General features: G+C 41.7%; 1 protein-coding gene across 6 annotated transcripts in view; it reads left to right on the forward strand.

The window, feature by feature from the left end:
- Nucleotides 1-24,742, forward strand: part of marchf7 (membrane-associated ring finger (C3HC4) 7) — an 84,025-nt gene that overhangs the window by 46,993 nt on the left and 12,290 nt on the right. For 4 of the 6 annotated variants that reach the window (XR_010975337.1, XR_010975338.1, XR_010975335.1 and 1 more), the window contains 5 exons: nucleotides 666-838; nucleotides 1,711-1,820; nucleotides 4,331-4,444; nucleotides 5,123-5,171; nucleotides 23,844-24,434. Coding sequence is in view for 1 of the 6 variants with exons in the window: in XM_068035274.1 (XP_067891375.1) it covers nucleotides 666-838; nucleotides 1,711-1,820; nucleotides 4,331-4,444; nucleotides 5,123-5,171; nucleotides 23,844-23,914 (517 nt within the window). In the remaining 5 variants the exon portion in view is untranslated. Of the gene's footprint in view, nucleotides 1-665; nucleotides 839-1,710; nucleotides 1,821-4,330; nucleotides 4,445-5,122; nucleotides 5,172-23,843; nucleotides 24,581-24,742 lie in introns of those variants that run through there. The other 2 variants (XR_010975336.1, XM_068035274.1) reach the window with 2 other exon arrangements.

A 24,742-nucleotide genomic window follows, 5' to 3' on the forward strand; every position in this document is an offset into this window, starting at 1 on the left:
CAAGGGCAGCAGATGCATGGGAACACCACCCCCTGCAAGTTCTTCTCCAAGCCACAAGCCATCCAGAGTTGGAACAATATCACCGTTCCTTCACAGTTGCTGGGTTAAAATCCTGGAACTCCCTTCCGATCAGCACTGTGGAGTGTACTTGCTTCCCGTGGACTGCAACGGTTCAAAAACGGCTCACCACCTTCTCGAGGGCAATTAGTGATGGGCAATAAATGCTGGCTTAGCCAGCAAAGCCCACATCCCACAAACGAATAATAAAAAAAAAAGTTTTGCCAGATAACTGGATAAGCAATAGGAGCATGTGTCCGTCCATCCACACGGGTGAGCTTCCCTGACATTCAACGTACTTTGTACCCACATTTTATTCCTCAGCTTTCCTTCAATATGGTATGAGAACAACTGAAATGTATTTGCTGCTTAATTTACCTTTTCATCGTAATCTAAAATTTCTTAAAACCAGCCACATTGTTTTCTGTGGTGTATTGGGTATTTGGGGTGATTGGAGCAGGAAGAAAACTTCTATCTAGTATGGTTATTTGTCACCTGGGATTCAAATCCATTGCATTGCAGCAGCAGCTCTTCCTAACTTTCTTAGCTTCATGCTGAAACAATGCAAAGTTGCATAGTTGTCTTTAATGTATGCTTCTTTATGACAGCCTACTTTTAGAGGACTCTGATGAAGAAGGAGATATCTGTCGGATTTGCCAAATGGGAGCTGTAGCTACATCACCTCCAAATCCTTTAATACAGCCATGCAGTTGCACTGGTAGCTTGCAATATGTTCATCAGGAGTGCATGAAGAAATGGTTGCAATCAAAAATAAATTCAGGTAATGTGGGTATCTAGATAAGTGGTCTAGTTTTAATCTTTGATTTTGGGTGGATGGGTTAGGGTTTTGAGCTGCATGCTGTTTATTTGTAAATAACTTGGATTTGGACTGAGTTTCGTCAGTTATTTGCCCATGATTCCAAAAAATGCTTTTGTTTGGTCATATTTTACTAACTTTCAGGATGTAACCACTCCTAAAAGTACCTATTCTTCGAGACTCTGGTTTCTGGATCTAACAGAATGTTCACATGTATTTTCTATGATTTTCCCCATTCCCAATCTGTTCAGAGACTGATGGAAACGAATGCTTCCCACTTGAGAAAGAATCATCGAACGAAAATCCCTATAGATGATTGCAAATCTCTGTTGTACGTACAGAGCACCATTGATGAAAGCCATGGTGCAGTTTGTTTGCCTACCATTTCCCTGGATCTGGTTTGGAGAACCTATTGGATAGATTGAAAATGTAATGGGGGAAAGAGTAATTTTAACTTGTACAAGGATGGAAACAACTATTTGGCTTCTACATAAGTCTGTAAATAACAAAATACCAAATATTGACTGTAAAGTCTACATGGTCAAAATTTTCTCTTGACTTGGTTTGTATTAGTTGAACTAACAGAACCAGATCACATCTGGCATTCACATCACACATTGATTTAGTCAACTTTTGGATAAGAAATATGTAAAAACTGTCCAGGATTGATTGCTATCTAACAGCATTAATTGACGTGCCAGCTCTGTCCACGTGCCTCACGAGAATGGTGTACATGAAGAATGAATAGGAAGGATATGTTGAGGTAGGCGGTGGTCTTGTATTAAACTAATATAACAAAAGCATATAATAGATATTGTCTACTGAACTTAATGTAGGTGCTGATTTGACTGCTGTAACCACCTGTGAATTGTGTAAAGAGAAGTTGCAGCTGGACTTTGAAGATTTTGATGTTCATGAATTGTATAGGACGCATGCAGATGAACAGGTGTGTATGGGCAGTAGCCACATGTGTAAAATATTGTACATATTTTGTGTTTGACATTAAGTTATTCAATATGTAATTGATTTTGGTGGATTGGGGGGCATTATTTGTTTCTGCCAAACTTAATGTTTTCCTTTTAATTTTAGAGACTTGTTGGGAAAGCTGCACATGGCTTTCAATTATCTGGAAGGATTGCATACACCACATTTCAATTGTTACTTCTGCAGTAAAGGCTGTTCTATTTTTTTTTCTCCCCTCTCGTGTGGCACCATGTTCTGCTTGGGCAATGATCGGGATTTTGAAAATTCCCTGTTTAAATTCCCAATCTGTTGCATCTCTTAGTGTTCAGTTTAGTGTTGCTTGCAACTCTGCTTTTAAAATGCAATCCCTACCCAGCCATCTAGCCTCCTAACAGATATTTGGAAGCATTAGCCTAGACCAACTGATAGAACAGTCTCTTTGCGATGAAATAGTGAAAGTAATGGTACCAATTCTTAGATGCAGCACTGGATAGTGTTTTGAGTGTTAGTTACTTACAGGGTAGGAAGAAAGAGGAGAAAAAATTGATTGCTCAGCCACCACAAATGCATGTTCAAGTGCTCTGATGACTCTTGTTGAATGAGTATCTGAGGCATCGAGACCAAGAAAGTCCTAGGTTTGATGTTTGGTCTGTGCTGAGTTGGCTAATTTCTGTCAGTGAGGGCATTACAGTTGACTTCAAAACCCCTGTGCGGCACTACAGTTAACTTCAGTGTCCCTGCATTAGGCAGAGGAAAATTTATTCTGGTAAGGACAGGATCAGGTTGGGTTGTGGCCTGCCTTACTTGTTAGCAGGCTGTTCATTTCCTGTAAAAGGCCATGTATCTAAAAAGGCCACTTGGGAAAGGTTCTGGAGAGTAACATACACCGTGCCACATCCACCCAATGAGTAATTGGTTTTCGCATGAAGCGAAGAGAAGAAAATTGGAAGAAAGATAAATGGTTTGTCTTCATCTTGGCTTCTGAGATGGCTTTATATTTGCAGAATTTAGGAAATAGTGCCTCAGGTCTTTGCCTTCATATTTTAATCTTCTGCACAAAATCTGGTCAGCATGACTTGTGTGTGATTTTTTTTTTCTTATCTCCCTCTCTTTTTTTGTTCTGGCAGTAATGAATCAATCAGGAAATCTTCTCCATTTGCAGCAAGGCACCCTCGCCACCTGCTGTCAGTTAGCCAGTGTAATTTAAAAGAACCGAATGGAAACTGGGCGGCAAAGTCACTTACTGCTGGAAAGTCTTGCATTGCTTACTTTGTAACTGTTTCATTTGAGTTGTCTGACTTTCCATTGGAATGTGGAGATTATCTTGACTTACATACGAACATATGAATTAGGAGCAGGCCTCTCAGCCCTTCGAGCCTGCTCCGCCATTCAATAAGTTCATAGCTGAACTGGTTACTCCACATTTCCACCTACCCCTGATAACCTTTCTCTGCCCCGCCCTGCCCCTTTGCTTATCAAGAACCTATCTACCTCAAAAATATTCAGACTTTGCTTCCACTGCCTTTTGAGGAAGAGAATTCCAAAGACTCACGACCCTCTGAGAAAAAATTTCTCCTCATCTGTCTTAAATGGGTGACCCCTTATTTTTAAACAGTGACCCCTAGTTCTAGATTCTCCCACAAGGGGAAACATCATTTCCACATCCACCCTGTCAAGACCCCTCAGGATCTTCTATGTTTCAATCAAGTCGCCTCTTGCTCTTCTAGTCTGGTCTACCTTTTCATGAACCTACTCATATTTGAGTTATGCTTCGTGCTTATGTGGGCTGGTTCACTCCCTGTAATAAACATTACAGAATGCACAACAGTTGGTAATTTAGTGAGGTCTGTGCATGATCTCCATTCTAACTTGGCTGGCATAGACATTGTTTTAAGTCTTTTTTTTCTTATAATTACAAAAAAGTCCGCACCTTTCAATTTTGTATAAGATCACTTTGCCATTCACAATGCAGCTTCACAGGACTGAAACACTCTCTTGCTTACGCTATATGTGCTTGCGTAATATCGTTACTTCATAATATTGAGAATTGCTGAAAATGGAGACATGTTGTCGAAGCTTTTTGTCTTGCACTCATCAGGACAATACGCAAGAATAACCAATGTAAGGGAAAACAGCAACTTATACTGCATGAGAAGATGAGTGCTGATTGGTTGGCAAGTGAACTCTGGTAGAGGCATTGCCATGGAGAATGCACCAGTTTAGGGTGACTGACAGTTAACTGCCAAGCTTTGTTTGAAATTTAAACCAGGCAGCTTGACTCTGGCCAAGACATTGCCCTGAGGAATGAACCAGCGAATGGCTGTCACTTATTTTGTTCAGCTGAAATAGGTGCAATGTGTGTACCTGTTCTTTCTGTCTGCAAAGAATAGGCGAAGATGATTGAACCAGATGAATCTTTGCATATTTGCTCATCAGTTGTATGGGTTTTTAATTTTTAGGTAGTGTATCTAAATTCTTTACAATCTCTCTTAGGCACAGTATGAATTCATCAGTTCTGGTCTCTACCTTGTTCTGTTACTTCATCTGTGTGAGCAAAGATTTTCTGACATGATGGGCAGCACGAGTGAGACGAGGACTAGACTTCGGGTAAGCATAGAGTAAGAAATCGGTTAAGAAATGTGGAATACAAAAATAGCAACTAATTTGTATAGTGCAAATTTATAAACTAGATTGTCTTTATAAAGCATTTGCTTTTTTTAAACACTGACAGTGTGTGCTTTTGCATCAAAGTAACTTTTTTTTTCTATGTAAATGATTGCAGAACTATTGTCAACTGTAAATAGAACATAATCCAGCCACTTCAGTGCTTTGTCACTGTGGATCAACAGTGTTCTCAAGTTACCTGCAATGCTAGGAGAGCAACTAGCAAAGAGATTTAATTTTCTTTTAATAGCATAGGGATAGCATAAGTAAGGTACCCAAGTACTATTTGGTAGCTTCGTTATGTTATTTATAAAGTTGTACAACATTTGAGTTTCATTTGAGAAATAATAACTAACTGCCAACAGTATTTGAAGAACTAGCTCAGTGACTACATAGGATAAGGTGAGGGAATGGATTAACAACACTTAATGTTTAGTATATGGTTGGTGCAGTTTTAAACTCAACATTTCTAATTTAGCACAGCAGAACAAGATTATCTACCAGCTGGTTGGTATTATGTTTGGGAATTGTGCTGACTTGCACCCACCCACTCCCCACTTTTGGTACATTGGGTGAAGCCAGATATATGGTTTTGACATTATCCACTTTTCTTGCTTTCAGTTCATCCATCTGGCAAGAACCCTTCAACAGCACATACAAGATCTTGAAAGTAGGTTTTTCAGATACCCTTTAGGGCCCTAAACTATGGTTGATCCAATGGTCTTTATTGCCCATTATTGGAACTGTACTGTGTATTTAGTCTGTGATCTATTAATGTGTTGGCATGTTATTCCGGAAGTCCAAGTACAAGAAAATTTCAAGAATCTTGATCCCATATGATGAAAATAGACACTATAAAGAATGTAACGGTGCCAGTTTAAAAAAAAAAATCTAAGTTTTGAGTATTTTTTATTGACTGAACAGATATTAGATGTGTGCATCAGGTTTCAAAGAACCCTCAAATTTTTAATTACTTCTGTGCCATAACAGTAAATGATTCTCAATGAAGCACTAGTAATTTAAATATCTCTACATTTACTCTGATTTCCCCTTTGCTGTTCTACAATATACTGGGTGAACTTTCAGAAGATGTCACTTCAATCTTCAGGAATGTGTTGGCATGACTCGAGGCCACGTAAATACTTTCCATTACCTAAAATATCACCAAATTGTGCAAGAAACCAAAATATCAGGCAGTGATGTTTCACTAAATTAGTAGTGACTCACAATCATTGGTTTATATCATACACTAAGGATGGGATCCCCGAAGGTCACTAAGTCTCGGTCAGTCTCTATTGTCTTGATATCTCTGTCCCTAAGATCTCATGAATGCAGTCTTGCCTCAGATAGTACTCAATCATACTGAGGTGGGCCAGCACTTTTTTCCAATGACCTCTAACCTGGGATGTGCTTTGATTGCTTTGTAGCAATGCTTTCTCTATTTAATTTGGAGTGAGTCAACCAGCCAGTTCTGTTCATGTCTGTTCTGCACTGAATGCTGAAGCAAAGGTGATATTTTATTTGTATGTGCACTTCAAGCATTGCCAAGATGTACAGTGGTCGCCAGATATTGTCTTTTGTCTTCCAATCCCTCCATGGCCTTCCCTTTCTCGGTAACCTCCTCCAGCCTTACAATGCTTTACATTTCTTTCACTCTGACTGCTTGCACATTCCCCACTGCATCCTACCATTGGTGACCATGCCTTCAACCGTCTAGGCCCTAAACCCTGGAAGTTTCCACTTCTCTCCTTTTTTTAAATGCCTCCTTTAAAGCCTACCTCTTTAACCAAACTTTTAGTCACTTCTAATATCTCCTCCTTTGGCTGAATGTCCATTTTTATCTAATGCTCCTGAGAAGCACTTTGGGATGTTTCCTGCTTTTAAGGCACTATATAAATGCAAGTAGTTGTGGTTGAATTGCATTCTTCAGTCATTCATTTTTAATATCTTGAGTTGAGACTTGCTCATATTTGAGCAATGTGCCTTCGGACATGCCTGCAATGTGGTCTCTAAAGTATTGTAAAACCTTTTCCTCAATTCATGCAGTTTAAATTTACTATTGAGTGAGTGTCTTTTTAAGGTTGTATTTTCAGTGGCTGGATTTTTTTTTTCACAAGCTATCTAAGCTGGTAACTATCTTGGATTGGAATAATAGTGAAAGGGAAGAGGAGGGAAAACAGAGGTTCGGGAAAGATGGCAAAAGAAGTTGGGAAGTGAGTGGAACAGTGATCAACACAGCAAGACAATGGTGGGGCAGTGTCACAGTTTAGGTGAAGGGGGAATAGAGTTTTGTTCTGTGGCAGTGGGGACCAGTGAGAATGTGAGATTCTCTGAAATAAGAACAGAAAATGCTGGAAATACTCAGCAGGTCTGGCAGCATCTGGAGAGAGAAGCAGAGTTAATGTTTCAGGTCTGTGACCTTTCAGCAGAACTGGCAAAGGTTAGAAAAGAACGGGTTTTAAGCAAGTGAAGTGGGGGAGGTGTGGAGAAGAGAACAAAAGGGAAGTTGTGTGATTGGGCAGGAGAGATTAAATGACAGATGTCATGGGACAAAGGCAAAGGGAGTGTTAATGGTGTGGTGAAAGACAAAGCATTAGGCCAGGGAGAGTGTTAATGACAGAATAATAGACAGCTCTGTCCAAAAGCACAAACATGAAAAACCAAGTTTAAGGCAGGTACGTGGTTTAAAAAATAAAATAATAAAAATAAGGCCATCATACTTTGAAATTATTGAACTCAATGTTGAGTCCAGAAGGCTGTAGTGTGCCTAATCAGAAAATGAGGTACTGTTCCTCGAGCTTGCGTTGATATTCACTGGAACACTGCAGCAGACCAAGGACAGAAATGTGGGTGAGAGCGCGGGGTGCTGAATTGAAATGGCAAGCAACCGGAAGCTCGGGATCATGCTTGATCCTCCAAATGAAGGTTGTTGCTAATAGTACCCATGTGGGTCCTAGTTATGCCTGTCTTTTTGTGGGGTATATGGAACATTCCTTTTTCCAGTCCTACTCGAGCCCCCTACCCCAACTTTTTTTTTATATACAGTACATGGATGACTATCGGTGCCGTTTCCTGTTCTCATCCCGAACTGGAAAAGTTCATGAACTTTGCTTCCAATTTCCACCCTTCTGCATTTGGTCTCCCCAATGTAGAGGAGACCACATTGTGAGCAGCAAATACAGTGTACTAAATTGAAAAAAAGTACAAGTAAATCACTGCTGGAAGGAGTGTTTTGAGGCCTTGGCTGGTGAGAGAGGAGGTAAAAGGGAAGGTATTACCTTCCCATGCAATTGCAGGAGGTGTGTCGGGGGTAATGGAGGAGTGGACTAGGGTGTCGCGGAGGGAACAATCCCTTTGGAATGCTGAGGGGGAGGGGAGAGTGGTGGCATCACACTGGAGGTGGTGGAAATGGCGGAGGATGATCCTTTGGATGAGTAGGCTGGTGGGGTGGAAATTGTGGACAGAGAACCCTGTCGCAGTTCTGGGGGTGGGGTGGCGGGGAGGAGGAGAGGGAGGGAAGGGGTGAGGGCAGAAGTGCGGGAAATGGGTTGAAATGGGCCCTTTCAACCATAGTGGGGGGTGAATCCTCAGTTGAGGAAAACTTATCAGAAGCGGTTGTGGAAGGTTACGTCATCAGAACAGGTGCATCAGAGATGGAGAAACTGCGAGAATGGAATGGAGTCCTTCGAGGAAGCAGGGTGTGAGAAAGTGTAGTCAAGGTGGCAGTGGGAATCGGTGGGCTTCAAAATGAATATTAGTGGACAGCCTATTCTTGGAGATATCAGTAATCTTGGGTGGATTCAAAACATGAAGGTTGGAACTTCAGTTGGAATCCACATGGAAGTCAGAGCCGGAAACGGTCACTGAGGAAGGAGGTGTGGCTGTGCAAAAGAGTTTTGGTAGACACCTTATCAAACACCCGGAGGGAAATAGAAAGTATGCCCAAAGTTAAGTCAGGGAAAGGAAGTGTCAGAGATGGACCGTGTGAAGGTGAGAAGGGTGGAAATTGGAAGCAAAGTTCTTGAAGTTTTCCAGTTTGGAACGAGAGCAGGAAACTACCGATATATTCACCCATGTACCGGAGAGAGAGTTGGGGAAGGAGGCCTGAGTAGGACTGGAACAAGGAATGTTAGACATACCCCACAAAAAGACAGGCATAACTAGGACCCATGCAGGTACCCATAGCAAAACCTTTTATTTGGAGGAAGTGAGTGGAGTTGAAGGAGAAGTCATTCAGTGTGAGAAAAAGTTCAGCCAGGCAGAAGAGGATGGTGGTGGACGGGGACTGGTTGGGCCCCTGTTCAAGAATGAAGCGGGGAGCCCTCTGACTGTCCTGGTGGGGAATGAAGGTGTAGAGAGATTGGATGTCTATAGTGAAGAGGAGTCGGTTAGGGCTGGAAATTGTCGAAATGGCATAGGGGGTCCGAAGAGTCACGGATGCAGGTGGGAAGAGACTGGACCAGGGGAGAAAAGATAGTCAAGAAAGGAAGAAATAAGTTCAGTGGGGCAGGAACAGGCTGAAACTATGTGTCTACCAGGGCAGTCCTGTTTGTGGATTTTGGGAAGGAGGTAGAAGTGGGCTGTCTGGGGTTGGATGCTGTAGAGGGATGATCTCTGGAGGAGATGAGGTCATTGACAGTCCTTGAGACAGTGGCTTGATCATTGGTGGGGTCATGGTCCGGGGGTGGTAGGAAGAAGTGTCTGAGAGTTGGCACTCAGCTTCTGCAAGGTAGAGGTCGGTGTGCCAGACAACATCAGCACCATCCTTGTCAGCAGGTTTGATCACAATGTTGGGGTTAGGCCTGAGAAAATGGAGTGCAGCCAGTTTGGAGGGGGACAGTTAGAGTGAATGAGGGGAGCGGAGGAATTGAGACGGCCGATGTCATGTCGACCGTTTTCAGTGAAAAGCTCAAGAGTGGGTAAGAGGCCAGAGGAAGGGAGCCAGGTGAGGGAGAATACTGGAGGCGGGTGAATGTGTCCACTGATTGGGGGAAGGGCTCCTGGTCAAAGAAGTGAGCACAGAGGCGAAGGCATGGAAGAAGAGCTCAATGTCATGCCGAGCACTAACTTCATTGAGGTGGAGGCATAAGGGAATAAAACTGTCCTTTTAAGTACAAGTCGTTCAGCATCCGAGATGGGAAGGTCTGAGGGATTGTGAATACACGTCAAGGGATGGGGTCAGAGGGAATTGAAGGGGAAGGAGGATCTGGAGGGGCGTTAGTCCCCATGGGCTGCAGAAGCTTGTGTTCCTTAACACCTGAAAGGAAGAAAAAAAAAGTTTTGTTAATGCGTCAGATAAGGTGAAGGATGAAATGAAACTGTGGAGGAGGACAGCTTCGCGACAAGGTGAATTTGGTGTTTCTGGAGAGAGCGGTCAAATGTGTATGCAATAAGAAGGTAATCACACAGCAGTGTACATGCGGCGGCACATGCTCTGTGTGGATCTCTGGATGCGGCGAGGAAAGTTGTATATCTTGGAGATATCGGTAGTCCTGGGTGCATTCAAAACGTGAAGAATGGAACTTCAGTTGGAATTCGTGTGGAAGTCAGAGCCGGAGACAGTCGCTGAGGAAGAAGATGTGGCTGTGAAAACTAGTTTTGGTAGACACCTTATCAAACATCAGGAGGGAAATGGAAAGTATGCCCAAAGTCCCCAGTAATTTACAACCAGGTTCTCACCAGTTGATGGTGTGAAATCATCTCTGCTGCAACAGCATGCATTGATATATTAAGTTTTTTAATGTCGAAGAAATCACTTGGGTACAATTGGACAAAATGGGCACCAAACCAACAGATGATAAATAGGAGTGACCAAAAGCTTGGTGAAAGGTGAGTTTTGAGGAGAAAAGGGAGATTGTGTATTAGCAAGTGAACTAGATGGTTGAAGGTATGATCTCCAGTGGTGGGGTAAAGGGCAGGCACAGACAAAAAGTCAGTCAGGGGAATGGATAATAAAATCAAAATACTACAGATGCTGGAAATCTGAAATAAAAACAAGAGATGCTGGAAATATTCAGGTCTGGCATCATCTGTGGAGAAAGAAGCAGAGTTAACGTTTCGGGTCACTGACCTGAAACATTAACTCTGCTTCTCTCTGCACAGATGATGGCAGACCTGCTGAATATTTCCAGCATTTCTTGTTTCTTAAGTCTGAGGAATGGAATTTTTTTGCGGAGGTGGGAGGGGTGGTGGGATTTTGCATGGCTGGAGGAAATTAGAGATGTGGAGGTATTTAAATACCTATGGATGAGCATTTTAAATTGGAGGCATTGGGTTCATAAGTAGGTCAGTGACAGATGACCAGGACTGGATGTAGGATAGGATAAAAGCAGCAGAAGTTTAAAAGGTGGAGCATGGTGGATGGCCAAAAAAGCAGTGAAATAGTTGAACACTATATTCCCCGATCCCACAATCCTGGTACATCCTTAGCATTGCATCACTCTCGTCCCTATTCTACCATATCACCCCCCATTCACTATAATCATGGCTGATCTTCCACTTCAATGCCTTTTTCCCACACTATCCTCATATCCCCTATGTCATTTTGTATTTAGAAATCTGTCAATCTCTGCTTTTAAACATACTCAATGACTGAGCTTCCACAACCCTTTGGGGTGGAGAATTCTAAAGATTCACAAACCTTAGTAAAGAAATTTCTCCTCATCTCTGTCCTAAGTGGCTTCTCCCTTATTTTGAAATTGGTTCTAGACTCCCCAACCAAGGGAAACATCTTAACTGCTTCTACCCTTTAAGTATTTTGTAGGTTTCAATGAGATTGCTTCGCATTCTTCAAAACTCTAGAGAATAGCAGCACAGCTGCCTCACAGCTCCAGCGACCCGGGTTCAATTCTGGGTACTGCCTGTACGGAGTTTGCAAGTTCTCCCTGTGACTGCATGGGTTTTCGCCGGGTGCTCCAGTTTCCTGCCACAGCCAAAGATTTGCAGGTTGATGGGTAAATTGGCCATGATAAATTGCCCCTAGTATATGCAGGTGGTAGGGGAATTGTGGGGTTGTGGTAGGAATGTAGGATTAGTATAAATGGGTGGTTGATGGTCGGCACAGACTCTGGCCGAAGGGCCTGTTTCAGTGCTGTATCTGTAAAATATAAAATAAAAAATATAATACAGGCCCAGTTTCCCCAATCTCTCCTCATCGGACAGTCCCGCCATCCTGGGAACAAGGCTGGTGAACCTTCGTTGCACTCCCTCTATGGCAATAATATCCTTCCTACGGTAAGGGGACCAAAACTGCACACAGTACTCCAGGTGCGGTCTAACCAAGGTTCTATACAATTGAAGCATGACTTCACTACTCCAGTACTCTTATATCCTCTTGCGGTAAAGGCTAATATACCATTAGACTTAATTGCTTGCTGCACCTGCATTTTAGCTTTCAGTGACTTATTGACAAGCACACCCAGGTCTCTTTTTGTACATCTACACTTTCTAATCTCTTGCCATTTAAGAAATACTCTGCGAATCTCTTCCTCCTACCAAAGTAGATAACCTCACATTTTCCACATTATATTCCATCTGCCAAATTCTTGCCCACTCACTAAGTCTGTCCAAATCCCCTTGAAGCCGCTTTGTATCTTCCTCACAACACATTCCCACCTAGTTTTGTGTCATCTACGAACTTGAAAATACAACATTTGGTCCCCACATCCAAATCATTGATATGTATTGTGAACAGCTGGGGCCCAAGCACTGATCCCTGCTGTACCCCACTAGTCACAGCCTGCCATCTTGAGAATTACCTGTTTATTCCTCCTCTCTGCTTTCTGCCTGTTAACTAGTCCTTAATCCATGCCTGTATATTACCTCCTGTTTCATGTACTTTAATTTTGCCTGCCAACCAACCTCCTGTGGGGGACTCTATCAAAAACCTTCTGAAAATCCAAGTATACCATGTTCACTGGCTCCCCTTTTTATCAATTGTTTGCAACATCCTCAAAAAAAAACTCCAACAGGTTCGTCAATCGTAATTTCCCACCTCAGCCAATTTGCCCCTCATACCTTCACAATCTCCTTTGTTCAAATTTAACACCCTGGCTTCAGATTCACTTTCAAACATTATGTAAAATTGTATCATATAGTCACTCATCCCTAAAGGTTCTTTTACAACAAGATTATTAATTAGCCCTTTCTCATTACATAACTAGATCTAAAATAGCCTGTTCTCTAGTCAGTTCCTCAACATACTGCTCCAGAAACTCATCCTCCACTGCATTAGTGTTCATTAGGTTTGCCCAGTCTATATGCACATTGAAGTAATCCATGATTACTGTATTGCCCATGCCACATGCTTCTCTAATCTCCTGATTGCTACCATGCCCCACACTAACACTACTGCTTGGTGGCCTCTAACAACTCCTACCAATGTTTGTTGCCCCTTTGCTGTTTCTTAGCTCCACCCAAACAGTTTGCACATTTTGTTATGATCTGAGATCCTCCCTTACTAATGTACTGATCCCATCCCATATTATCAGTGCAACACCTCCTTTTTTCTTTTCGCCTGTCCTTCCTAAATGTCTAATATCCTTGAATATTCAGTTCCCAGTCTTGGTCACCCTGTAGCCATGTTTCTGTTATGGCAATTAGATCATACCCATTTACCTCTATTTTGGGCCTTTAAATCATCTACCTTGTTGCGAATGCTATGTGCATTCAGGTAGAGTGCCCTTAACCTTGTCGTCTTGACATTCTGCATTCCAAACCTAGTTAATTCTGTTCTTTGTTTTGCCTGCCTTCTAATGTCAAAGAAAGAGAACAAAGAAAATTACAGCACAGGAACAGGCCCTTCGGCCCTCCAAGCCTGCGCCGATCCAGATCCTCTATCTAAACATGTCGCCTATTTTCTGAGGGTCTGTATCTCTTTGCTTCCTGCCCATTCATGTATCTGTCTAGATACATCTTCAAAGACGCTATCGTGCCCGCGTCTACCACCTCCGCTGGCAACGTGTTCCAGGCACCCACCACCCTCTGCTGAAAGAACTTTCCACGCATATCCCCCCTAAACTTTTCCCCCCTCTCGCTTTGAACTCGTGACCCCTAGTAATTGAATCCCCCACTCTGGGGGGGAAAAAGCTTCTTGCTATCCACCCTGTCTATACCTCTCATGATTTTGTACACCTCAATCAGGTCCCCCCCCTCAACCTCCGTCTTTCTAATGACAATAATCCTAATCTACTCAACCTCTCTTCATAGCTAGCGCCCTCCATACCAGGCAACATCCTGGTGAACCTCCTCTGCACCCTCTCCAAAGCATCTACATCCTTTTGATAATGTGGTGACCAGAACTGCACGCAGTATTCCACATGTGGCCGAACCAAAGTCTTATACAACTGTAACATGACCTGCCAACCCTTGTACTCAATACCCCGTCCGCTGAAGGAAAGCATGCCGTATGCCTTCTTGACCACTCTATTGGCCTGCGTTGCCACCTTCAAGGAACAATGGACCTGAACACCCAAATCTCTCTGGACATCAATTTTCCCCAGGACTTTTCCATTTACTGTATAGTTCACTCTTGAATTGGATCTTCCAAAATGCATCACCTCGCATTTGCCCTGATTGAACTCCATCTGCCATTTCTCTGCCCAACTCTCCAATCTATTTATATTCTGCTGACAGTCCCCTTCACTATCTACTACTCCACCAATCTTAGTGTCGTCTACAAACTTGCTAATCAGACCACCTATACTTTCCTCCAAATCATTTATGTATATCACAAACAGCAGTGGTCCCAGCACGGATCCCTGTGGAACACCACTGGTCACACGTCTCCATTTTGAGAAACTCCCTTCCACTGCTACTCTGTCTCCTGTTGCCCAGCCAGTTCTTTATCCATCTAGCTAGTACACCCTGGACCCCATGCGACTTCACTTTCTCCATCAGCCTACCATGGGGAACCTTATCAAACGCCTTACTGAAGTCCATGTATACGACATCTACAGTCCTTCCCTCATCTATCAACTTTGTCACTTCCTCAAAGAATTCTATTAAGTTGGTTAGACATGACCTTCCCTGCACAAAACCATGTTGCCTATAACTGATGAGCCCATTTTCTTCCAAATGGGAATAGATCCTATTCCTCAGTATCTTCTCCATCAACTTCCCTACCACTGACGTCAGGCTCACCGGTCTTTAATTACCTGGATTATCCCTGCTACCCTTCTTAAACAAGGGGACAACATTAGCAATTCTCCAGTCCTCCGGGACCTCACCCGTGTTTAAGGATGCTGCAAAGATATCTGTTAAGGCCCCAGCTATTTCCTCTCTCGCTTCCCTCAGTAACCTGGGATAGATCCCATCCGGACCTGGGGACTTGTCCACCTTAATGCCTTTTAGAATACCCAACACTTACTCCCTCCTTATGCCGACTTGACCTAGAGTAACTTGCTACTTTTCTACCTCCTGTTACCAGCTTTACTTATTTTCAATTTGAGCTACCCCTAGGGTTCCCATCCCTCTGACAAGCTAGTTTAAACCCTCTCCAACAGCACTAGCAAATCTCCCTGCGAGGATATTCGTTATGGTTCTGTTGAGGTGTAGCCTGTCCATTTTGTACAGGTCCCACCTGTGCCAGAACCGATCCCAATGCCTCAGAAATCTGATGCCCTCCCTCCTACACCAATTCTCCAGCCACATGTTCAAGCGATCAGTCCTCCTGTTCTTATACTCAGTCGCACGTGGCACTGGGCGTAACCCTGTGAATACTGCTTTGGAGGTCCTGCTTTTTAATTTCCTTCCTAACTCCTTAACAACCCCTGGCTGTTCACCCCCCTCCAGAAGGATGTCCTTCAGCCGCTCTGTGATATCATTGACTCGGCACTAGAGAGGCAACACGCTATCCTGGAGTCACGTTTACAGCCGCAGAAACGCCTGTCTGATCCCCTGACTATCGAATCCCCTATCACTGTTGCTCTTCCACTCCTCTTCCTCCCCTCCCCCAAGGAACCATCGCTCTCACCAGTATCCAAAATGGAAAACCGATCAAGCAAGGTAGACCCAGGGGACTCCTGCACTGCCTGCCTGGTTCTCTTGAACTGCCTGGCAGTCACCCATTCCCTCTCTGCCTGCATGATCCTAATCTGTGGTGTGACCATCTCCCTAAATGTACTTTCCACGTACTTTGCCTCGTGGATGCACAACAGTGACTCCAGCTGCCGCTCAAGTTCCAAAACCCGGAGCTCAGTCTTCTGCAGCAGGTGACACTTCCTGCAGATGTGTTTGACTAGGACATGTGGTGCGTCCATGACTTCCCACATACCACAGGACGTACATTCCACGTGGTCGAGCTGACCTGCCATAAGGTAATTTTAAAGCCTTTTTATTACAATGAAAAGTAAAATAACTTAACAGTTACTCAACTTCTTCCCCTGTACTGGAGAGGCAGCTCCTTGAGGCTGAAAAAGGTAGAAGAAAGAAAGAAGCCCCTCCCTCACGCACCAAACTCCCCCTTTACACTCAATGCACTCAAATTTATTTTCTTAATTTCTAGTTCCCCTCTTCACCGAACTCCCTCAATTACCAAACTCCTTTTTTAACATTCTGTGCCCTCCAGCAGCACTCAATGCAGACAAGCAGAACTGAGTCCCCTGAATTTATACTCTGAAAATAGTGCCGTGTCAGCTCTGCTAGAGCTCCGAAACCAGTTTAAGCTAGCTACCTAATTAACTAGCTGCAGCTATTCTGAGTGTTAGTATGCCCCTGTTTAAAACTGCAAGAAACCTAACTTTTAATTGAAACAGGAATTTCAATTAATTGTTTGATCAAAACAAAAACTAGGTCTTGAGAGATTAACCCTTAAAATTCACTCACTTACCAAGCTCCCTTCTTCACACTCAGTGCAGACACTGAGACATTAAGTTGCAAATTGGGCGTATAATTGGCAAATAAATTTCAACGTAGATTTTGTATGAGGTGTTACTTTTCTTACCAAAAATGTAAGAAAGTTAATTATTACTTGGAAAATAAAAATCTAAATGTAGGAGAATGGTCAGGAATATGGGATTAATGTAGGAGGGGATGTGGTAGAGAATATGGGATTAATGTAAGATTAGTATAAATGGGTGGTTGATGGTCGGCACAGACTCGGTGGGCCGAAGGGCCTGTTTCAGTGCTGTATCTCTATAATCTATAAATGGGATAGAGGATCAAAGGGATCTGGGAGTACGAGTACACATTGCTAAAAGTTGTGGTCAATAAGATAACAAAACCAAATCGGGCAATAGGGTTTATTTCTAATGGGATAGAAATTGAAGTTATGTAAGAGACGTTATGCTAAACTTGTATTGAACCTTGCTTCAACCATACTTGGAAAACAGTGTATAATTCTGGTTGCCATAATATCAAAAGGTTTATAGAGGCACTGGAAAGAATGCAAAAATTATTTACAAGGATAATATCAGAATTATGGTTATCACTCTCTGAAAAGGATGAACGTGCTGGGACTTTTTCCTCTGGAAAAGAAAAGAATGAGGGGTGGACTTGATGGAGGTCTTTAAAATTATGAGAAGTCTTGATAGAGTAGGTGCCGAGTGTGCATTTCTACCTGTGGGGCAAGAGCAAAACTAGAGGGCATCATATTATGATATTCCCCATTTGATTGCTTAGTGACTTTGAATAAAACTTCAGAGTGGTGAGAATGTGGTACTCTCAAACACACTGAGTAGTTGAGGCAAGTAGGAGAGTTGCATTTAAGGGGAAGCTAGTTAAGCATGAAGGAGAAGGAAATAGGGTCATGCTGATAGTTGGATCAGGAAGGATGGAAGGAGGTTAGAGTGGAGCATAAACACTGCATGGACTGGTTGAGTCAAATGGCTGGTTTCTGAGCTGTATATTCTATGTATGATTGGGCTATACAGCTTTCCAATCCCCAAGTAGAGACAGCAACATGTGAACGCCTCAGCCTGTCTGCCTAATTTTGGGTAGCATTTTACTTACGATATTTTGAAGTTTTTAAAAAAAAATATTGCCGTCCTTGCCCCCGCCATGCTCATCTTTCACACCTGCTGGCTCAGGTAATTTTACCAGTCTCTCCATCCTTTATTTCTTGCTGGGTATTTAAAAAAAAACTTGGACCTGTAGTCACAGTCTCCACTTGCTGTCCTGAAGAGAGATTTAAACTTTAGACCTACAGTCCTATACTTTGCCCACTGCTGCATGTTGCCCTCAAAAAAAAGTCAACTTCAAGCCTGCCTCACTGATCCTACCCCCCAGAAGTTTTTTTTTTTTGCAACCAATCTTAAAATAAAGGTTAAAATGACATCCCAGATGTTACCTTTCACTTGATAAATTGCCCCAATCTGAATATCTAGACATTCCATCCTATATTAGCATATAATAAATAAATGGTCCTGAAAACATCACCTAAACTTTTGTATCTTTTATTTACTATCTCAGCCAACCTACCATGAGCACTGCCATAGATGTTCATTAGTTGCATAAATACATTGATAAATTTCACATTCGTTTTCACTTGCATTCAATTTATGAATAAACCTCTGATTAATAAAACTTTACAATCAAAATTTCAGTTTACAAATTTAAATACAATTAAATGAGAATTTCTCCATTTATTCCATTTATTTCTTCATTTTAACCAACATTCTCTTGATTCCGAGCATCTAAAATATGCCTGCACAGTATTTCTTTCATTTTTGAAGCATTTAATTCTCCCCTCCTTAATGAACAACACATTGTGCACATAATCGGAGAAATCAAACTTAAAAATGACAACTAACTTCCCACAATACTCTAAGATAATAAGTTAACTTGTTTGATCACTACCCAAGTTGATGGCAGTTTTAATATTTTGTACACTGTTTTGAATGAAATATATCCTCCAACTGTCCCAAGCATTATCACAGGTTTGCTTGTCCTTTTTTTAAAAAAAAACTTGCTTTTAGCATGTAATTCCTGTAAAATATTTATTTCTCAATTTTGTTATACTTGTCTCAGTCTTCTGTGTGCTGTCATTAAGGTACATTTTCCTGTTCTGAGGCCTGTGCAAATCTGGCTTCTCAAAACTGGAATGGGTGGTGAATGTAACTAAACTTTGAAGAATTAATCACTTGTAAACCATAAAGAAAAAATTGCATTTTATAGTGCCTTTCAAGACTTCAGGTTGTTACAAAGCTTCACAGCTAAGTTTTGTCACTGTTGTAATGTGTGGAAACATGCCAGCTAATTTGTGCACAACAAGGTCCCAGAACCAGCAATGAGAGAAAAGACCAGTTAAATTGTTGTGGCGGTTGGGGATAAATGTTGGCCAGGACACTGGGAGAATTTGTCTCCTCATGCTGCTATGGGATCTTTTACATGCCCCTGGGAGGGCTGACAGGGCCTCGGTTTAACATCTCCTCCAAAAGACTGTTCACTGAATTGCCTTTCTAGGTTCAGTGCTCAAATCTTGGAGTGCAGCTTGATCTTTTCAATCTTCTGATTCAGAGGTGAGTGCTACCACTGAATGTTTACTTAACGATTGAGGGAAATTTTTAGAATTTGTATGTATTTCCTTTGGCAGGATCGGGCAAGTAAAGTTAGTCTTGGCAATAGTAGCTAGGCAGGGCACATTACTAACAAGAGTTCCCACGCTTGAGATCCCTGGATGGAAAGTGTACATGTGTGAACATAAAATGACAATCCATTTTGGCTATTGTTCCCTCCATGGTCACCTGGCCCAGTGGCAGCTACTGTCTAAACTTGCATATCAGGCATAGTCATTTCAGCACGTGCGGAATGCTGCTGTTACCTATATAATGCTACCCCAGTTTTGAGTTGGATTTGAACATTTTAGAGGGAGCAAGAAAAACAATCTGCTTCAAAACCAGTTAATCCTAATTTTGTAGAATTGGCTTAAAAATATAAAGGCCTGAATAATGGTAAGGCCATCAGCCGTTATCCAATTTACTCCATAATAATGCTAACGGCCTCCAGTGTGCACACGTGCAGTTAAAAGCAGAAATCAGGAAGTTGCTGTCCAACCTGCCCTGCTCCTCCAAGAGCTTTACTACACTGGTATCTTGTCTATAGACTCTTAAAGCATATGAAGGCATGGAGTTGCCCACTAAATTTGCCAGAAAAATTAGGGACTTGACCATTCAAGTGTAAGTGATTTTGTAACTGATGTATCTTAATTATTACCAAACAACCTCTCTGGTACTGAAAACTGGCTTTTACAAGTGTGGAGTCTCATCCCTTCGGATCTTAATTGTTGGAGGTTTTAAGAAGTTTTAAAATATATATGTTAAATTTTTCTTTATTTTACTCTTAATCCCATCTTTCTTTCCGATCCTTGATTTTTCTTTCTGTACATGATTTTACATTGAAGTAAACATTCTAACTTGCATTTTCTGGTTTAGACTCTGTCTCAGTAAGGATTTTCAATTTGATTGGTTGAAGACACGTGCTGTTGCTTGCTCTGCTCATACTGGTCCCAGATCCCCTGTAGAGAGCACTGCATTGAATTGGATTTCTAATTACCATAAGTTGCCACTCAAGTCCTTGGGCAGCTGTAGGCATAATGAACGCCCAATGCCGTTCATTTACCACTGACCTCAAAATCAGGCCAGTATTTCTTGACTTAACTGACGGATCATTCTGGAAGTATACTCTTGAAATGACATGCTGACTTTTTGTGCAAGATGTAGGCCAGTAACCTGTCCAGTTGATCATTATGCTCATGAGTAATATTAATTGGTAAATTTAAGTCCAATAATCAATTTGCTAAATCAGTGGGTTTTTTCATTCACCTCTGGCCTGCAAAGGGTCTGTCTTGATCTCATCCACCTCTGGTATTGTGATGCAGCATTGCATAATTTACCATGATTTCACAAGGCTTTAAAATATCAGATTAGAAACAGAAAATGCTGGAAATCCTTAGCGGGTCTAGCAGTAGCTGTGGAGATAGAGTTACCATTTCTGGTTGATGACTCTTGATGTCAGATTATTTGATTAGTATTTCAAAGCAGATTTCCATCTGTCTGAATCTCACCTGAAGGTTTAAAACTGGGCTTGCATGTGTTTTGCTTAGAATTTTTAAAATTTAAAACCATGAGTGGTATGGATTGTATATTTGGAATCTGTTATGTGTACTAGGGTGGGTGTTCCACCCAGCAGGATATTCCAACAAGCTGCTGCTCAGTGCAGCATCTCCTTCAGTACTGCACTGATAGGAAGTGCCAGCTTTCGGATGGGACATTAAACCAAGGCCCCATCTTCTTGCTTGGGTAGTTGGCACTATTCTGAAGAGGAACAGTGGAGTTATTCCCAGTGTCCCGACCAATATTTATCCCTCCATCAACAAATCAGAAATAGATTAAACAGATTATCTGGTAGTTATCACATTGTTTGTAGGAGTTCACAGAGCATACAGGCTGCCACGTTTCCTGCATTATAACAGAGCCTACACTTTATATTTAAAAAAAAAAAGTACTTCATTGGTTGTAAAGTGCTTTGAGATATCCCAGTGGTCATGAAAGGCACTATATAAATGCAAGTTTTTTTTTTGTTTTATATTTCTTGGAATTCCCTGGCTGGGTATTATATTTAAAATGCGAGGGGTATCGGAAAACGAGCAAAGTATTGAAAATATAAAGAAACAAAAGCTGTTAGACTGAGACAGTATGAAGAATGACTAGCAGATGACAAAGAATGTTCCGAACACTCAAAAGTAAAAATATCTCTAGAGGGCAAGGTCATTTAGAGAAAAAATAAATCATGGGAAATCAAGGTATGGTGAATCAGAGTGTGCCATGAACTGTTTTTCACAGAATCACAGACTAATACAGTGCAGAAGAGGCCCTTCGGCCCATCGAGTCTGCACCGCTGCATTAAAACACCTGACCTGTCTACCTAATCCCATTTGCCAGCACTTGGCCCATAGCCTTGATTTACAAAAGTGTGTGGTAGTGGCACTGAAGTGGTTGGAAGAGAAAGAGGTGGTGCAATTGGATAAGATAACTGTAGATTAGGAAGTAGTAGTGGAAAAATTGTCAAGTAAAAGTGAAATGGCAGAGACTAGATTGCATACATCCTGGAATGCTGAAGTCGGAGGAAATCGCAGAGGCTTTTGACTACAATCTTTCAGACCCTTCAATATGGAAGTTGTGCCAGAGGACTAAAGTGCTGCCAATATAGCTCCTTTATTTAAAAGGGTGCAAGTATGCAGAGGGTTGTTAAGATATAAAATGCTGAATCCTTAACTCTTTTTTTAAAAGGAAAGTGGATAAATATTTGAGAATTTTTTTTAGAAAAGGTGTGAGGTGGGTGGGGGGTGGTAATAAGAGGAATCAAAGTGAATCATTATTTGAGAGCAGGCTAATCGGGCATAAAGGCCTCCAGTGCTGTAAAATTATGATTCTATGAGCTCTGGCATTGGTGGGTCTGGTTGCTCACGTGATGTGTTGTTGAATACTCCAGCTGTTCCACAAGATTCTTTAAAATGCGACTCTTTTGCACAACCTAAAAGCATTGCTGGTGGGAGATGCAGGTTTACAGTGTAGACTGTGTTAAATAGTTTGTTGTTCAGACTGGAGGAAAGTATGCAGTGGTGTCCCCGGGGTAGTTGTTTGGACCACTGCTGTTTTTGATCTATATTAATGACCTGCACTTTGGTATACAGGGCATAATTTCAATATTTGAAGAACACATGAGACTTGGGGGGGGTGGGTTGTGCTGGGGGGTGGTGGTAGGAATGGTAAACCGTGAGGACTAAATAGTAACTGACTTCAGGAAGACAGTGGTGAAGTGGGCGGAGACATGCCAGGTGAAATTTAACATGGGGAAGTGTGAATTGTTTTATTTTGCTAGCATGAATGAGGAGAGGCAATGTAAACGGAACAGTACAATTTTAAAGGGGGAGTACTTGCACAAGTCTTTGAAGGTCGTAGAAGTTGAGAAGGCTATTCTGAGATATTGGAATCCTTGGTTTTATTCGAGGAATAGTGCAGAAAGGCATTATTGCATAGCTCTTTCCAAGGCATGATGGGCCAAATGGATGCCTTCTGTGTGGTATAATTCTATATAATTGTGGTATTAAGATGGTGAATGGGGTGAATAATGCACCAAGTAGCAGGTCCCCTATGCCTAGAGGATGACCATGGTATTTGGGGTTCATTTGCCAGATTTGTGTGGAACATGCTCCATTTCAGTTTTTCCTGGTCTCCACAGCCTGCCCAGTAGTTTGAAATAATAGACTACTCAGGCCACTGAAGAGCAGGTAAATTTCTTGGTTTTTACTTCCGTTAATGTGGCATTAGGCGTAGCAACTCTTGCTAGCCTCACACCAATAGTGCAGGCAATTGCCAGCCTTTGCCTCTTCCCTCCTCCCACCTCAGGACTTGCCTGTGGTCTGGCTTGACATTCAAGCTGGCCTATTTTTGCTTTGAACGACCTGACCGATGGGCTGCATAAGGCTACCCAATGGACACCTGCAGCTCACTGATTTTATTTACTTATTTAGAGATGCAGCACTGAAACAGGCCCTTCGGCCCACCAAGTCTGTGCTGACCAACAAGCACCCATTTATGCTAATCCTACATTAATCCCATATTCTCTACCACATCCCCACCATTCTCCTCCCACTTACCTACACTAGGGGCAATTTACAATGGCCAATTTACCTATCAACCTGCAAGTCTTTTGGAAGTGGGAGGAAACCGGAGCACCCGGCGGAAACCCACACAGACACAGGGAGAACTTGCAAACTCCGCACAGGCAGTACCCAGAACTGAACCCAGGTCGCTGGAGCTGTGAGGCTGCGGTGCTAACCACTGTGCCACTGCTGCCCACTTTATGGAAATGAGGCCCAATTTTGGAGTGATACTCAGACTTCTATCTTTGGGCACACATTTCAAATCACTTGGTGCCAGTTTGTCGTGCAAAAATAACTTTTCAGCCTTTGTGTCTTTATTACTGAAATTGATCTTTGACTTTGCAGGAAACTAATTTTATAAACCACCTACTCATTTGATAAATATGAAGGAATAGCAAATCTGCTTCAGCAATTTAGGAATATTTAACGTCTGTTTTATTTTAACCTGTTAGGATTTAAAAAGTAGTCACTTGGTCATCAGGTTGATTTGTTGCCTACGTTGCAACTAGAATCTTGCCTTGGCTTCAGGAATGTTGATGGAAAATACCTGTCAAGTAGTTAACTCTGTTACTGCCACAGCACTGCACCAACTGTGACTAGCCTAGTCAGTATCTTTTCATAGGACATGGAGACAAATTCAAATTTGGTACAACTAATTAAAACTACTTGCTAATCTTGGCATTTTAAGCCTTTTGCATGTGCACTTTTTGAAAAATTAATTTTAATTTTAAATTTTCACAGCTACAGATGAAGATTCCGAAGATGAACAGGATAGCTTTGACAGCAGTAGAACACTGGGAGATTCTGCTTAATGGATTCATTTATGGAGCTTGTATGGCACAAATGGAACCAGTGCAAGAGCTAGGAAAGCCCCTGCAGACTTTATTCAAATGGCAAAACATTATATTCACATTTCCATTTTGCATTTGCTAGAAATTGCTAGTGGAGCATCATCAAAATAGATACTGAAACATTAGGTGCAGTTTTCAATTTTTGTGACTACACTAGCAAAATGATAACATGCTTTATAATTTGATAAAATAACATTTAAGCAAAGCTTTTTATTTTATAAGTTAGCATTAGGAACGAAGGAGAAAGGCAACCAGTGTATGTGTATATACATACATACATACATGTAATCTACTTTTAACTTGTAGTATTTTCTGTCTTGGCGTGAATGTGGACATCTGAAGTTTTGTTGCAGGTCTGACTTGCTTTGATGAAATTTAGACCCAAGAACTCCTTGAACTCAGAATTTGCAGGAGATGCAAGAATTGCAAGTTATCAGACTTCATTAGAAAATTCTATATTTAAATGGCTATTTTTCTGCAAGTATGTTTCCTTTCATAAATACTTAAAATCATACCTGTCAATTAAGCACCTTGCTGCAATTTTAAGATAAATTGATTGGTGGAACTTTCTTGTTGGGACTGAGTATTCCAATGGCAAATGATATTCAAATAAAATGCATTAAATCATTTGAGAACCGGGTAATATTGCCTGCCTTATCAAAACATAGATGTGGTGACTTAATTTATGAACAAAGAAACTGCTAATTATTAAAGGTACTAAGCTTAAAAAAAATTTGTTACATTTTTGACTTTTACAACTGTTTTCATTTGAGCGAATGCAATTACAAA

This window comes from Heterodontus francisci, chromosome 7, assembly GCF_036365525.1.
Source record: "Heterodontus francisci isolate sHetFra1 chromosome 7, sHetFra1.hap1, whole genome shotgun sequence".
Taxonomy (NCBI): domain Eukaryota; kingdom Metazoa; phylum Chordata; class Chondrichthyes; order Heterodontiformes; family Heterodontidae; genus Heterodontus; species Heterodontus francisci.